This window comes from Lissotriton vulgaris, chromosome 2_1 (genome assembly GCF_964263255.1).
Source record: "Lissotriton vulgaris chromosome 2_1, aLisVul1.2, whole genome shotgun sequence".
Lineage (NCBI taxonomy): Eukaryota > Metazoa > Chordata > Amphibia > Caudata > Salamandridae > Lissotriton > Lissotriton vulgaris.
Genome location: NC_141687.1, coordinates 670,378,644 through 670,394,746, shown reverse-complemented (window position 1 = coordinate 670,394,746; position 16,103 = coordinate 670,378,644). Strand labels below are relative to the sequence as shown.

The 16,103-nt window shown below is 48.3% G+C and overlaps 1 protein-coding gene across 1 annotated transcript in view; it reads right to left on the bottom strand.

Annotated features, from left to right (window-relative positions):
* Positions 1-951: 951 nt before the first annotated feature.
* The window catches only part of PRRG4 (proline rich and Gla domain 4), a 288,545-nt gene continuing 273,393 nt past the window's right edge, over positions 952-16,103 (bottom strand). The window contains exon 6 of the mRNA XM_086955854.1: positions 952-4,253. Within this exon, the coding sequence (XP_086811980.1) occupies positions 4,007-4,253 (247 nt within the window). The 3' untranslated portion in view covers positions 952-4,006. The remainder of the gene's footprint in view (positions 4,254-16,103) is intronic.

Genomic DNA, 16,103 nt, shown 5'->3' with positions numbered 1-16,103 from the left:
AAAATGATGTTTGTAGCAGAGTTTCCCCACAAATTCTTCCACAAAATGCTGCTTTTTGCATTTTTATCTTTTGCAAAATCTACGTTTTGCGTTATTTTTCGACTTTTTTAAATTTCTTATTTTAAAAAAAAATCATGAAAATGGAAATAGTGAACTTCTCCATCTGTTAACACTCATAGCATTGGCTTTCATTTTACCATGGGGTACTATGCCACTCTGATAGTGTCATTCAGCTACAATGTAATGGGACTTTTGTGTGTTTACTGCTATTGTTATTCTTTTATGATTGAAAATAATTTTGTTTGAGATTTCCCCTGCTGACTTCTTTATATTCAGCTCTACAAGTTATGCAGTTTGAGCCCCTTTCAATTTCCTATATCTCCTTTATAATTTTTCCTCCAGCTTTTCACGTTCATACATGTTAATGTTGATGGCCATTCCTGTTCATGCACAATATTCTCAAACTATTGAAAGTAGTTAGTCAGCTATTGGAATTTACGTGTATAAATTGTAATACTTTGGATTTTCCACATTTATGCAGGTTGTGAGTTCTTTATGGAGGTTTGTGAAATGCACAAAATCTAAATCCAAACTTTTCTTTGCCATTTGGCTGTCAGGCTACAAGTGTTAGGGTGCTGATTTTGAGTTTTGCGAATGGGTTACTCTGTCACAAACGCTTTGTGTAACTCGTCCGCCTTATTACAAGTGCATATTATCTTATGGCTCTTGTAATAAGGAGGACAGGCTACTAACCAGTCCAACAAACTGTAAATCAGAATGATAGTTTGCTTCATTTAAGTGTGTCAGAAGGGCTTCAGAGGATCAGAAGTTCTCTCGTCCTATTTGCTCACACCACAAAAAAGACAAAGAAATATACAATTCACAGTTGCAATATCTATATGTGTGATTTCAAAGCAGATCTTTCGAAGTTGTATTTCCATAAAAAGTAAATATGAAATAGCAACATTATACTTTATTAAGTGGCCACTAACCAGTGCTACTTAGCTATGGTCCAAACATCTATTTCTGAATTTTGGTAACAAAAATTAGGTTAGGAAAAATTGCATAAGAAGGTGCTATCATCTTTTAGAAAATGTTTGAACATTATTGTATTCAAATGCACAGAATTTGACTTTCGTTTCTTCAGTGTAACCTAGATGTAATTGTTGGCCGTGGTAACTATGATTGTCAAGTGTAGAGACAGTAAGTTTACTCAGCCATTTCAAGTATAAGATAATCAGCTTTTGAAGTACTTAAGGCCTAATTCTCGAAGGTGAACTTACACTTTTGTGAAATTTGAATTTTTGGGGGCTTTCACAAACTCCAAGTTTAATTTAACTAAAAGCCATTTTACGACCAGGGAAACTCTACACTTAATAAAAACATTTGCCTGTCCAATATTTTTATGTGCACAGTTCTCCTCCCCAACTAAGGGGTCTCCACATCCGTAAAATTACTCTTAGTAAAATTAAACTCAGAGTTTGTAAATACCCAAAGAAGTAACATTTAAAATGTGTAAGTTTGTTTGTGAATCAGGCCTTGATAGTGGAAGTAATATGGTCTGAGAAGCCAGACATAGCTTAATAACCGCCACCTGACTTGACACAGGACTAGTCGAGAGCTCTGAAATTGCAAGTTGATAGTAACGTTTTTCTGAGACACTCAAATCATTAAACACTACCATTACATTTCGCAATAGTAATATCTGTTATTTTTCTTGCTTACAAATGGCTGGGTTTGACATGATGTAATATTATTAGTAAACAGTGGACAAAAGGCCTCTGTATGTTTATCTAATCTATCCCTCAAAAATATTTTGTTTACCAGTTCCTCATACATTCAATACGGTAGTACTCTCTTGTACTTTTCTGTTTGAAAATTGCTTAGGTGAGTATGCATATACCAACCTGTACGCTCCTTTTATTGTCTTTCAATTTCAAAATGCAATGCAGAATAGAGGTTGCGTTTGCGAGAGGTTTGGAAATATTTACTCACTAACATGGCTTCTGACAACATATTGGGGCTAATTTAGACTTTGGTGGATGAAGGGTACCCCGTCAGAATGCAGAGATCATTATCCCCGCCATCTTGGGCGACCTCCAGCCACCAAATCTACAAATATCTAAGTCTTGTAGACAGCTATTAGCATTGAATGGAATCACTGTGATGGTGGTTCCTATCAATGTTGTAAAAGTTTGAGTAACTGCTCACCTGTCAAACCTTTACACTGCTTTTTATTTTTCTAAAGCAGGGGTAAGTTTCTGAAACATGAAAAACTAAGGACCCCCACACCATAGGAGCTTTCTCCCATGGTGAGGGGGTCATTATTATTGTTTTTACAGTCTTGGCTGACCCTTGCAGTGACGGATAGCAACAAAAAAAAGCCACTGATTGAACACTCTACATTGGGTGGGCAGTCAGATGATCAACCATGGAAGAGTATGTCAGTCATAGATTCGGAGTAGGCTCTGTCATCAACATAATTTCAATCCTCTCACATCTAAATTGGGTGGGTGAACCATGAACTTGGCAGAGGATACTCCACGGTGGTATAGTAAGTGGGGGGTGGCCTCCCACTCCTACCTGTGGTCGTCAACGGAATTGCCAGGTCCCCCCGCTCCTAGGGGCGGCACAATGTCTAGCTACGCCACTGATACTCCATAATTTTTTCTATGCGGTACCCATTCCGCCAAATACTACAAAGCCCCATTGTGCCAGAACCACACAGATTGTGCTGTGACATATTCTTGTAGTACTCCTGAATTCAAGGAGTAAGCCATGAGTACTTCTAAAAATGCGAATGAGTATGCTACCACAAAAGTAAGTCATGCCTACTCATACATCAATCATTGTGTCCATTCTGTTTAATGGTTCCTTCCATGAGCTGATCTCTCTGGTCCAGGATGTTCTCTGCCTGTTTATCTGGAATCAGACAGCCTTGGATATTTTGTATCTGCGCCGTGACCTCCTTCCAGAAATAGCATAAATAAGAACACACGAATATAAAATTCATCTACCCTTTGATCACACACACTGACATTGTCCATTCTACTTTGGTGCAAAGTTTTATGTTTTCTTGATGTCATCTAGCACTTCTTGGTGTTAAAAATGAGAATTTACCTTGCAAGCATTCAGCAGTATTAGTGCATGCAAACAGTTTTGGGGAATATCACAGTAGACGTTTTGGAAAAGAAAAAACTCACTGGGAGGAGCCCCATTAGAAATACAAGTGGCAGATACAGATCAATGGCTCATCCTGTCTATCCTGGTGACTGTCTTTACACTATCCTAATTTTACTCTCACTCCTTTGCTGTTAATGTCCTGAGATTGCGGAGTAGTGAAGAGACCTATCAAAATAACTGGAATGGCCTGAAAACAAAAGGACTGTGAAGAGCCAAGAGCTTGCATCAATAATGTGCTATATACCATATTTCTATAAGTACATCTTCTGCTCCACTGTAAAGCGCATTTTTTCTGCAAATATTTCCTTTATAGTTCAATACCTTGACATGAAATAGAAAATCAGAGCTCATCCGTGTATACTTCACTATGAACCTGAAATAGGAATATCTGATGCTGCAACTTCACATATAAAAAATATCAAAATTGACCTTTTTAAGATTTTGTTAAGGAGGGCTCATGGGTGACTGTCTCTCTACCCCCAAATGTTGCTGGAGATCTGCTCTTTCAATGAACTTTTTAACACATATTTTGATGTGTAAAAAGAAGTGGAGTAGGGCATCTCAACTGCAACCCACTCGCAAGAGATAGCTCAGAGAATTCACTTGCAGGATTTGTCACAATGTATAGTCTATCCATCCTGATGCATGCCTATCTCTTAAGATATCAGTACAAGGGATCAGTGTGAAGAGAAACGTAATTTCAAACCTCTGTAACTCTTCTTTAGTTCTGGGGGGTTATGGTGGTGTATCAAGGCATCCAACTGAGCTTTAGTCGGCAAGATGTCCTTTACACTGTTTGCTTCCATGGCTATCTCTTAATATGTCAGTGTGACTGTCCAGCTGGAAGAGGACTGGACTTTCTGAAGAGCTGTATCTCCTCGATAGTTTCTGGGTAGGAAGGTGGTGGTGTTTCAAGGGGTCCATTTAATGCAACAGCTTCTTCATAAGATGGCGGTTCCAAGTTCAAAGTAGTTGGAGGTGGATGAGGAGGATGTTGTGGAGTGAACATATGGTCTAGTCTTCTGGAAATACTGGATCGAATATGCGATCGTGCGTGGTTCACTGTGGAGCTAAAAATGAAATAAAAGTTATTGTACACATTGATTTTATTCTAAAAACAGTACCTGGACATATTTTATGGCTCATTTATACTAAAGAGAAATGTGTGATCCAACAAAATTGGATAGCATGTTTTTTAAAACACCTAATACTGTGGTGCACAAGTCTGTACTTCACTGTCTTGAAATGTTGATCGGAAAATTCTGATGAAGGATCAATAAGCTTGCAACGTCTGCGGGGACACATAGCTGAAATCCGAGCAAGTCATAATCAGCAGCATAACATTTAAGGGTAATAAAACTGCACATTAAGTATTCTTTTTTCAGTATCCTGCATTACCAAACGGCAAGACATTAATACTGAATGATAGATACATTTTTTTGATGTGTGTGTTCTGGAAAAAACCTACTAACTCATTTAAATCCTACTTTTGGATAATTCAATTCTGCATTAATTCTGCATTATGGTGGCATAGGACGAAGTGCAAAACTTTTAGGTGGTTGACCTCCCTCATTCAGAGTGGATCAGTCACCTGCTTTTTGATTGCAGAACCTCAGCTGTCTCTGCCATTGGAATCCTCTTCCAAGTGATCCAACCACCAATTGGGCCCTAAATGTGATATCAAAGTAATAGAAGGCAACCATGGTGAGGGTAGAACTTAGGATGCAGGCTTTTCTTGATCGGTCACAGGCAGGAAAAAATATCAGCCAAAGAGGAAAAACACCCTGCATGACAAGAAAAATGTTTTTTAGAATTTTCAAAACAACCCACCCATACCCCCATTTTGGGGGTTTCTCGCTGAAATACTTAATGCACCTAGCTGGCAAGACACTATGGCGGTTGGCATCACATTTTTTTGATAAAAGTGTTCCTGTCATCTACAGGAGCAGTTTCACCCAATTGACAGAAGGCATGCAGGCAACTGGTGGTGGTGTACTTTTCCGACAAGTTGCGCTGCCCTCCAAACATTTTCAGCTTCCCAGTCCATGCTACGGAGGCATTGAAAAATGTCTCTCTTCGTCTTCAAGGTAAGCTCTCCTGCTTGGCAGCTGCTGGGGCAGTGGGAGCTCACTGTGGACCAGAAGGATTTCAGAGTGTTCCTTGGTGCACGCCGGGCCGTGAAGTAAGACCCTCCCCCCTCCGGAAATGACATCTCCAGGAGCTGCTGTGCCTCCATGGAGTAGAGAGATTGGAAAGGGAAGACCACTCGGTCCCCCCGAACGTATGGATGGGTGCCCCGATCCCCCGGGAACCGTTGTGGGCGGGGGGCGTGTCTCGGCTGGTATGCCCGAAGCGGCGTAGCCGGAGCACGCCCCTCCCGCCCAGAAGAGGTTGTCCTAAACACCCGCCCGGAAGTCCGTGCACGGATGGGCGTACCTGAGGCGGGCCCCCGCCCTCCCGCAGATGGATAAATAGAGCGGGAATCCAAGGAAGCTTCCTCTTGTTCCAGTGCTCTGAAGGCTGCACCACTCGTTGCTCGTGAGCCCTCTAGGGAACAAGCTGCAATTTTTGAGAACTTGTAATCTTTGTTTTTCTCTTTCAGTATCAGGCGTGTGGAAGATCGAGTCACCCTGCGGGTCAAGTCGGACGGAGTGATCGAAATCATGCCTGGCAAGAAAGCGGGAAAGAGCTCCGAGATGGAGAGGATGCTGCGCACCTTGGTGAACCAAGTGGCGGTGATGGACCGAAAGTTGGGTAAAGTGGATCAGCTCGGTCGTGGTTTAGCGGCCATCAGGAAACAGGTGGCGGCCCAGAATGCCCCCTCGGGCGGCCTAAAAGGGTCATAGGACCGGCCTTGCCGAACGTCGCCCCGGGGGATAAGGGTAAGAAGAAAAAGGGGAGGGCAGGTTCCGGTGAGGTCCCAGTCCCAGGGGTAACTTCATCGAGCCCATGCGCAGACATCCCCGTCGCACCGGTAGATAGCCCGGTACCAGGACCGGATGGGGGTTTGCCAATTCCCGTGGTGATCACGCCAATTGGGGATGACCAAATGCCCCCTGAACTGGCACTTCAGTTAGCGGCAGTATTACCATGGCTAAAGAAAGGAGCAGGGGGATCAGTGGCTGCGGGAGACCCGGCTGAAGAAGCCAAATTAATTATTGAGCAGTTGCGGCAGTCAAGGGATGCCGGGACGGCGAATGTACCTTCTATTCCCCCGCAGGTAGGGATGGGGGTCACGACGGACGGTCGGGCGAAGACAACGGACACGGCTGGGAAGACGGCTGAAGCCGGTAAGAGAGCGTTGCCATTGGTGGGGGAGGGTCCAGTACCTTCAAGGCGGGAAAGTTTATCGCAGCACATTCCCATGGCTACGAAAGAGATGGTTTGGGGAGATAAGTACATTAACATGTTTTCACTTTTGACTGACCATCGTGAGTTAGAATATGCAAAGACCCAGAAAGATTTGTGGCACCCCAGCGTGTGGCGGGCCAAGATGGCGGAATTCAGGGTCGATGAGACCATGGTGAACTGGGTCAGGGCCTTTTCTATTTTTACGGCAATCATTGGGGAGCGTAAACCAGAAGTGTTGACTGACTTAGCATGTTATCAGAACAGGATCATGAATTTCCATGCAATGTACGGGGGAAATGAATGGAAGGGTTACGATGTTACCTTTAGAAAAGCGAAGGAGTTTAACGAGGCCTTGACATGGGATTGTTTGGACACAGTGTCATGGCATGCTCAGCTCTTGCCGGGACCGGCGGGTACGTTGGTACCAAGCACGAGTGGCTCTGGGACATTCCATCAGAAGCTGTCACAGCCCTTTCGGGCGAGCGCCGGGGGGGATCCACATCCCAGGTCTGGCGGGAATGGAGGCAAGCGGGGGGTTTGTTGGGGATTCAACAAAGGAACCTGTACCAGGCCTCAAGGAACGTGTAGGTTCCGGCATGCTTGTTCGGGCTGTGGGAATTCCTCACACCCGGAAGCCAGTTGCCGATCTAAGACCAATGGTGCGGGAGGAAAGGGGGGATCCAAGCAGGATTGATGGGGTGCCTTGGAAGCAAACATCTTCGCCCATTGATATCTTGGCTTTGACCCCCTGGCAGAACCGATACCCAGATCATGCGTCCGCCGGGACTTTGAGGAATGGCTTTCTATATGGCTTCAAGATCCCGGCGGGAAATTTTCGGGGGAGCCCCTCTTGTAAAAACCAGCTGTCTATTCAGCACAACCCGGCGGTGGCCGCCAGAAAGATAGCGAAAGAAGTCAGCTTGGGGCGAGTAGCAAGGCCATTTGTCTGCCCGCCAGTTGCGGAATTTGTGTGTTCTCCTTTAGGAGTGGTTCCGAAGAAAGACCCGGGGGAGTATAGACTCATCCACAATCTATCGGCCCCTAAGGGGGCCTCGGTAAATGAGGCTATTGACCCCGAGGTATGCTCAATGAGATATGCATCGTTCGATGACGCAGTCGTTCTGTTGAATCGCCTGGGCCCCGGTGCATTGTTAGCGAAATCAGACATTGAATCTGCATTCAGGTTACTCCCGGTACACCCTCAGGACCAGCGCCTGCTGGGATTCACGTTTCAAGGGAAATACTACATGGATAAATGTATGCCCATGGGTTGTTCAATTTCATGTGCCTATTTTGAAATCTTTAGCTCCTTTTTGGAATGGGCGTTCACCGAGGCCACAGGGCATAGACAGGTGATGCACTATTTGGATGATTTCCTTTTCCTAGGCCCGGCGGGCACTCGGGACTGTGCACAAGCGCTGCAGGACTTCTGCACACTCATGCGGGAGTTTGGGGTCCCATTGGCGCCAGGTAAGACGGTGGGGCCATCTACCTCACTGGAGTTTCTGGGGATTGAGCTAGACTGGAGGGGTGTTTCCGTCTGCCAGTTGAGAAGGTGGCCAAGTTCAGGGCTTCTTTGGTACAATGTCTCTGTAAAGATAAGGTGACCCTACACCAGTTGCAACAGACAGTGGGTCAGCTTAATTTTGCCTTAAGAGTGATGCCGATGGCTCGCCCTTTCTCACGTTCCATAGCACAGGCTATGGTGGGCCTTAAGGAAGGACACCACCGCACTAGACTGTCGGCAGAGGTTCGCCAGGACATGCGCATTTGGTTGGCATTCCTGGTGGATTTCAACGGTAGAGTGGTGTGGAACAAACCCCCAGCCTCGTCGGACGAACTGGGATTGTGGACCGACTCGGCGGGGAGCGTGGGATTTGGCGCAATCTTTGGAAACCGGTGGTCGGCACAAACATGGCCGGCGTGGTGGCACTCAAGTGGCCTAACAGGTAACATTGGATTCTTGGAGCTATTCCCCATTTGGGTAGCTCTGATGGCATGGCCGGAAGACTTTAGGGACCGCTCAGTGGTGTTTTGGTCAGACAACATGACAGTGGTCGAGTGCAATAATCACCAGGCTGCACGCTGCAAGTAGATCTTAAGACTGTTGAAAGAAATTGTATTGCGATGCATGAGATTGAATGTACAATTCAGGGCAAGGCATATGCCGGGTGTACTGAATAATGCAGCTGATGCACTCTCTCGTTCACACATGCAGGCTTTCAGGGGTTTTCTACCCACGGTGGAACTAGTGGCGGCACCTTTCCCCGAAGCACTATGGCAGATCGGTGCCCCGGACTACAAGACCTCGTGGCAGCCAGTTTAGCGCCCAGGACGAGGAAAGCCTATGAAGGAGCGTTCCGTTCATACTGCGCCTTTTTAGGGCCGGTAGGGGGGCATAGCTGGGGGCGGGAAGAGTCCTTCCTCCGGTTTCTGGTGGCACTTCACAAGGAAGGCCGATCGGCGGCAACCACCAACAGGTATAGGGCTGCCATATCATTCACGGCGCAACTCCACGGGATACGGGACCCGACGGGTTCATTCTTAGTCAGGAAGGCACTCCGGGGCTGGCAGCGCCTGGAGGGTCGCAGACAGGATAAAAGGCACCCGATTGGGTTAGACAGATTGTCCTTGCTACTAGCGAAACTGGATGAGACATGCTCCTCGCCCAGTGAGGTAATTCTGTTCCGAGCGGCTTTCGCACTGGCATTTCATGGGGCTATGCGGGTAAGTGAACTCGTGGCGAGGAATAAGAAGGATATGGGGGGAGGTCTAGGCAGGGATCACGTCCAAATAAGGGGCGATTCTCTGCTGATCTCGATAGCCAGGTCAAAGACAGACCAGGAGGCTTTGGGGAGTAGTGTGGTGCTCCAGCGCGCCCGGGGGAACCCCGGTTGTCCGGTAAGATATTTGGAGGCCTACATGGCACAGAGGTTGACAACTTGGGGGGGGACCCTGCTCAGACACAAGGACGGCACCCCGCTGACAAGATTTCAATTTCGGAGAGTGCTGGCAATTACGATTGCAGCGGCGGGCTTGAACCCGTGTGATTTTGGGACCCACTCATTCAGAATAGGGGCCGCTATGGAGGCTACGGCTCGGGGTCTGTGTCCAGAGGAAGTGAAACAGTTAGGCCGTTGGTCCTCGAACTGTTTATTTATTTATTTATTTATTTTGAAAGTTTTATATAGCGCGGACAAGATCTTTGCAGATATCAGAGCGCTTTACACAGAAGGGGTACATGAGGGAGCATAGTCAAACAGGTAAGTCAGAAGAGCAAACAGTACAATCATGTAAATCAATAATACAAGTAATACAAATAAGCAACGGGGTCAAATAATTAGTACAGATCGGTGCAAATTCTTTAAAGAGTCCGAAATAATAGTTCAGGTGTATTTTGCCATGAGGATAGCTTTTACTTCTTTCTTAAAGAGTGTAGTGGAGGAGATGAGCCTGGTTTCAGGAGGGAGTGAGTTCCAGATCCTGGGTGCCATTCCTGAGAAGGAGCGTTTATAGGTTTTTTCCTTCCGGAATCTACGAGGTTTCAGCAGAAGATTGTTTGTGCCTCTGGTGTTTCTAGCGCCGCCAGAGATTGTCAGCTTCTGAGTGAGGTAGCCGGGAGAGTTCAGGTGTACCGCTTTGTGAGTCATGCAGGCGATTTTCAGATGTATTCTGGCTTCAAAAGGCAGCCAGTTCAGGTATTTCAAGTCAGGGGAAATATGTGTGTGCTTTTTTGACCCAGTGATGAGTCTCGCTGCAGCGTTTAGAGAAGCTCTTAGGGGTGCGGTAGTAGTTAGGGGGAGTCCGCAGAGGGCGACGCTGCCATATTCTATTCGAGGGATGACTAGTGCTTGTACTGCGGTTTGGAAGTCTTTGGCTGGGAGGAAGGGTTTAAGTTTCCTCAGGGTATTGATTTGGAAGTTCGCTCCCTTAGTTGCCTTGCTGATATGTTGCTGCATGTTGAGATTGGTGTCGAGGGTTATGCCTAAAGATTTTGCTGAGTCCACTATGGTGGGCTGGACATTGAGTGCGGTTAGGTATTTAAGCCAAGTTTGAGTGGTGGAGACCTTCGCTGGAGGTGAGATCAGAAGGAACTCTGTTTTCAGAGCATTGAGTTTGAGATGATTATCGGCCAGCCAGGATTGGGTGCTTCTGATCGTTGAGTTCAGGAGCAAAATGTCTTTGGGGGATTGTATTTTGAGATAAAGTTGGGTGTCATCGGCGTACATGTGAAAGTGTAAATTGGATGCCTGTAGCAAAGTGGTGAGAGGTTCTATAACTAGGTTGAACAGAGTTGGGGATAGGGAGGATCCTTGGGGGACGCCCAGCGTTACAGGTATTGGTGAGGACATCATGTTGATTTTGAATTTCTGCGACCTGTTGTGTAGAAAGGAAGTGAACCACTTGAGAACAATTCCAGATAAACCCATTCTTGTGTTTAGTAGTTCAAGTAAATTCTCATGTTTAACGCAAGAGGTATGTGCAACTGCACATGTTGTAAAAGACTGATGAAATGCACTCACGCTTGTTGTCTTTTGTTTGGATTACAGTTTCGCAAGCCTGTAACGCGGGGCGAAAATTGGGATCGGCCCAACACCAGAGGACCAGCGGGAAAGGATCACCGACTGGAGATCAAGTGGTATGGGTCGTGGGCCACTCATACGTGAGGCGTGCTGGGGACATATTCAAGGCAGGTGACGCGACTCACGCATCTGAGGAATATGGGTTCAGAGTGACATTCCATGGGAAAGGAGGCCTCTGTTTTGACCAATTTCAGAGCTTTTGTGGAGGAACTCCTAGGGCGGCACAGGTCACCGCCATCTGTAATCATAGTGCATCTGGGAGGCAATGACTTAGTAAGACTGGGAAGGCGGGTGTTAGTAGAGCACATATTGTCAGCAGTCAGTTGGTTGGCCAAGAGGCTCCCGGGGTGTACGATTGCCTGGTCCCACATGATCCCCAGAAGAATCTGGCGGGGGGGTTTGTCTGTGTCGGCGTTGAACCACTCGGTAAAGAGGGTCAACAACAAGATTGAGAAACTGTTTCGCTCCATTCATTTACAAAGCATTCCCCATGGGTTTATTCGGGGTGATCACTATTATTTGAATGATGGGGTGCACCTGTCCAGGGCTGGGAATGACTTACTCATAGGAGACTTCGTAGCATGGCTAGTGGCATTAAGGAGACATGACCTTTAGGAGGTGTGGGGGGGCCGGATAGTCGGTCAACTATCCGGCCTGTGGCGGTAAGGTCATGATCGGTGAGCAGTGATTTCAAGGTCTCTAGGGGGGGCGCCACCCAGTATGGATAGGAGCGCCCGGGGGGAGGCGGCCATTGGCCCCTCCCACGGGAGGGCGGCACCCACTACGGATGGGTCACCCAGGGGGAGACGGCCATAGGCCCCTCCCAGGGGGAGACGGCTATATGCCCCTCCTACGAATTTCCCGGGGGCCGGATATCCGCTCCGGCGGAAGAGAGTGTGGGGAAGGGTGGGAGTCCACGCTGTCCTTCTTACGGATACCTCGCACGAGAACTCGGACGACCTTAAGATGGCGTCAAGTGAAAGGGGGCCCCTACGACAAGGGAAGTTACAGTTGGCTGCGAGGGTAAAGTCCTCTGCGCATGCGCCACTCACACCGTGAGGGCGGGAATTTGGTAGTAGGGATCTGACACCGGTTAAGACCTTGCCGTTGGCCCTTAATGCTAGGTTGTACAATTTTATTTTAGAATGTTATGCATTTTCAGGATGCTAGACTCGGCTAGGAAACCTTTGTATTAGAGATTTGTTAAGGTTAGCCAAGAACTTGTCTTCATCAAAATTTAATGGAAGATAAAATTGTACATGATTCATGAAACGTTTTAATTTAAAGTTTTAAATTTTGTTTCATATTTTAATAAATACAGCCGGGGGGGTAACTCCCCCCCGCCTTCCAAAAGTCCAAACCTGTGTCTGTCTCCTCCCTTGGGGAATTGGTGTTGGGAGGGGTGGCGGGCATCCCGGCCCATATGGAAAGGGAAGACCACTCGGTCCCCCCGAACGTATGGATGGGTGCCCCGATCCCCCGGGAACCGTTGTGGGCGGGGGGCGTGTCTCGGCTGGTATGCCCGAAGCGGCGTAGCCGGAGTACGCTCCTCCCGCCCAGAAGAGGTTGTCCTAAACACCCGCCCGGAAGTCCGCGCACGGATGGGCGTACCTGAGGCGGGCCCCCGCCCTCCCGCAGATGGATAAATAGAGCGGGAATCCAACGAAGCTTCCTCTTGTTCCAGTGCTCTGAAGGCTGCACCACTCGTCGCTCGTGAGCCCTCAAGGGAACAAGCTGCAATTTTTGACCCACCCACCAGCCCCCTTTTTGCAATGTTTGTGGAATAAAGTAATTGTTGGTGATTATTCGAATGTAATAAAAAGATACAGTCAAATTTGCATCATGGATGTATGCCTTTGATTGAATAGATGCTTGTAGGCCTTTTTTCTCCTTTGTAGAAACGTAGAGGAATGGATTAAATAAAAAAAATTGTCTTGTGCTTTAGGACTTTTTTCCCTTTGTAGCAATGTCAAAGTTGGTGAATTGTCAAGCTGTTCCAGATTAGGCGTATTTTCTTTCCTTAGTAGGTAAAACAACTGTCGTATTTATTTTGGTCGGGCGGTAAGGTCATGATCGGTGAGCAGTGATTTCAAGGTCCCTAGGGGGGGCGCCACCCAGTATGGATGGGAGCGCCCGGGGGGAGGCGGCCATTGGCCCCTCCCACGGGGGTCGGCACCCACTACGGATGGTTCGCCCAGGGGGAGACGGCCATAGGCCCCTCCCAGGGGGAGACGGCTATATGCCCCTCCTACGAATTTCCCGGGGGCCGGATATCCGCTCCGGCGGAAGAGAGTGTGGGGAAGGGGGGAGTCCACGCTGTCCTTACGGATACCTCGCACGAGAACTCGGACGACCTTAAGATGGCGTCGAGTGAAAGGGGGCCCCTACGACAAGGGAAGTTACAGTTGGCTGCGAGGGTAAAGTCCTCTGCGCATGCGCCACTCACACCGTGAGGGCGGGAATTTGGTAGTAGGGATCTGACACCGGTTAAGACCTTGCAGTTGGCCCTTAATGCTAGGTTGTACAATTGTATTTTAGAATGTTATGCATTTTCAGGATGCTAGACTCGGCTAGGAAACCTTTGTATTAGAGATTTGTTAAGGTTAGCCAAGAACTTGTCTTCATCAAAATGTAATGGAAGATAAAATTGTACATGATTCATGAAACGTTTTAATTTAAAGTTTTAAATTTTGTTTCATATTTTAATAAATACGGCCGGGGGGGTAACTCCCCCCCGCCTTCCAAAAGTTCAAACCTGTGTCTGTCTCCTCCCATGGGGAATTGGTGTTGGGAGGGGTGGCGGGCATCCCGGCCCATACGCCGCTTGTGCTCCAAGGAGAATAGTAGAGCGATGGCGTGGCCCCACTGGTATTTAATGTACTAGGCACGTAGAATGTCTGTGATCGGTTTGACCTCTTGTCTGAACCTCAAGGTTGTAGGGGAGAGATCCTGGAATAATTAGGTAGTGTGCCCACTTAAGAACAGGTCTGCTTTGTTACTGCCAAGGCATAAAATTACTTCCTTTTCAGTGAAGTAATGGACACGTGTTAAGATGCCTGGTGTTGCACCTGGACGATTCAGAGCAAAGGGCTCTATCCAAGAAAGGGGATCCTCTTGTCCCCCCGGATCACCTGTAGCAGTGCTGTTGTCCCAAGATGTCTGCACTTTCCTGTCCCTTCGGCACCCCCCAAATATGGATATTATTTCAGAGACTGAGACCTACTGAGATCCTTCAGGCCCTCTTGATTTGCCTGGAGGTTGATGTGTTATTCTTCTGGGGAGGAGGAGCCTCATCCATCTCTATGGGTGCTGCCTTGCTCCAGAAGGAAGTCACTGACATCTCCCAGGTGGCTTTGTTGGTGCATGCTTTATCAGCGAGGGGGCATCAGCCACCGAACTGGGAAGGCCATTTAAAAGAAATTCCCAGTGGCGGGCTGTCACCCAAAGCCAATGACAACCAGGCAGCTGGTCACTGAATCACCAGGGCGAGGGCACTCTACTCCCAGGCCAGGCCAGAAGGAGGAGGCATGGCCCTCAGAGCAGGGCATTGACAAGCATTAATGTGCTCACATAGCTTATGGGTGCAGCAGCCATGTTCCCTGGAGTGTGGTGCTACACTCCAGCACATAGCAAAAACTGCGCTGAGTATGTCAGGAAGGTGTCGAGGTCCCCCCAAGCATTAAGGGCAAGTAGCCAACCAAATGACACTCACACTAGGCACAGGGTTCGCCTTTACAGCTTATAGAGCTGGTGCAGGGGGTGTTGTGGGGCAGTGCACAAGAGCTTCCTCAATCCTCTGAGGTGGATTAGGCACCCAGGGGACATTCACAACAGGATCAGGATCTGCCCTACAGTTCACAAAGCTTATGTGGGGGATGCCTTGGGGTATTGCACTAGGGCATCCTTTATTCTCTGCAGTGAGGCATCCAATCATGAATACTTCCATATGAACGGCACCACTGCACCTCTGGCGGGCTCACAGATCTGCAGCCCCACTCATTCCAGCTACCAGCACCAGTTCCCCTCTCCCTCAGTCAGGCCCACCGGGGACTCAGCTGGTGGATATGCTTGAGTTCCTCTATCCCAAGAACGGCCACAACACAATACAGGAGCGGTGCAGCAGTAGTTCACTGGCCACAGGTGCAGCCAGGAAAGCTGGAGGGGGTAGCAATACAGGTGCTATGCAGCTCACCTAGAATTTTTTCTTGGGTGCTCAAACCCCATTCTATTCAATGGTAGGCCCTGGGATTGGCAATTTGGGCCGTTTCACTTGTCTGGGTGTTGGCAACAGTGCTCACCTCTTCCCTGTGGCATTGCCTTCTCATTAGCCTGCTTCACTCTGCAGAGCCGCTCATTGGCCACTCCCCAGCCTCGACAGGGTGCCCATCCCGGCTTGACATGGGGGTCCAGGAGAGCATTGGGCCGGCAGCCCATCTTGTTTGTTGTCTGGGTGGCATCTCACAGGGACACTAATCCCCCACTGCAGGTTTTCACTGATTCTGGACCTCTGGACTTCAGCTGGACTCCACCACGGACTGGCTCACAGCACCACAGCCTACACTGTTGCAAACAAAATGGTGGCTGCGGGTGAGCTTGGCCGCAACTTGGGGCCTGCACAGTCTGGATGGGACCGACTCTCTGCAGGTTGCCATACGGGGAATTCATGTAAGTGCCTCCTCCATCCTGTGCAGTGGTTGGGCCGGTCCCATTGCTGTGGATGGGGCACAGAACATTACTGGAACCTGGATAAGCCAAGACTCACGTACTACTCCATGACAAGTCAGGCCATGCCCCCAGTGACATTCTAAGCAGGTGGGGGCACGTGGTCACCCTCCCCAGGCCATCTTCGGCCACGTTGAGACATTTCCATGGGGGGCACACGGCCCTCCTCTCGGGGCTGACTTGGACCCTAGGGACCCCATCTCCCGGGCCTTGTGACATTCTTAGGGGAAAGTGGGCATGTGACCCTCCTTCTCAGGTTGACTT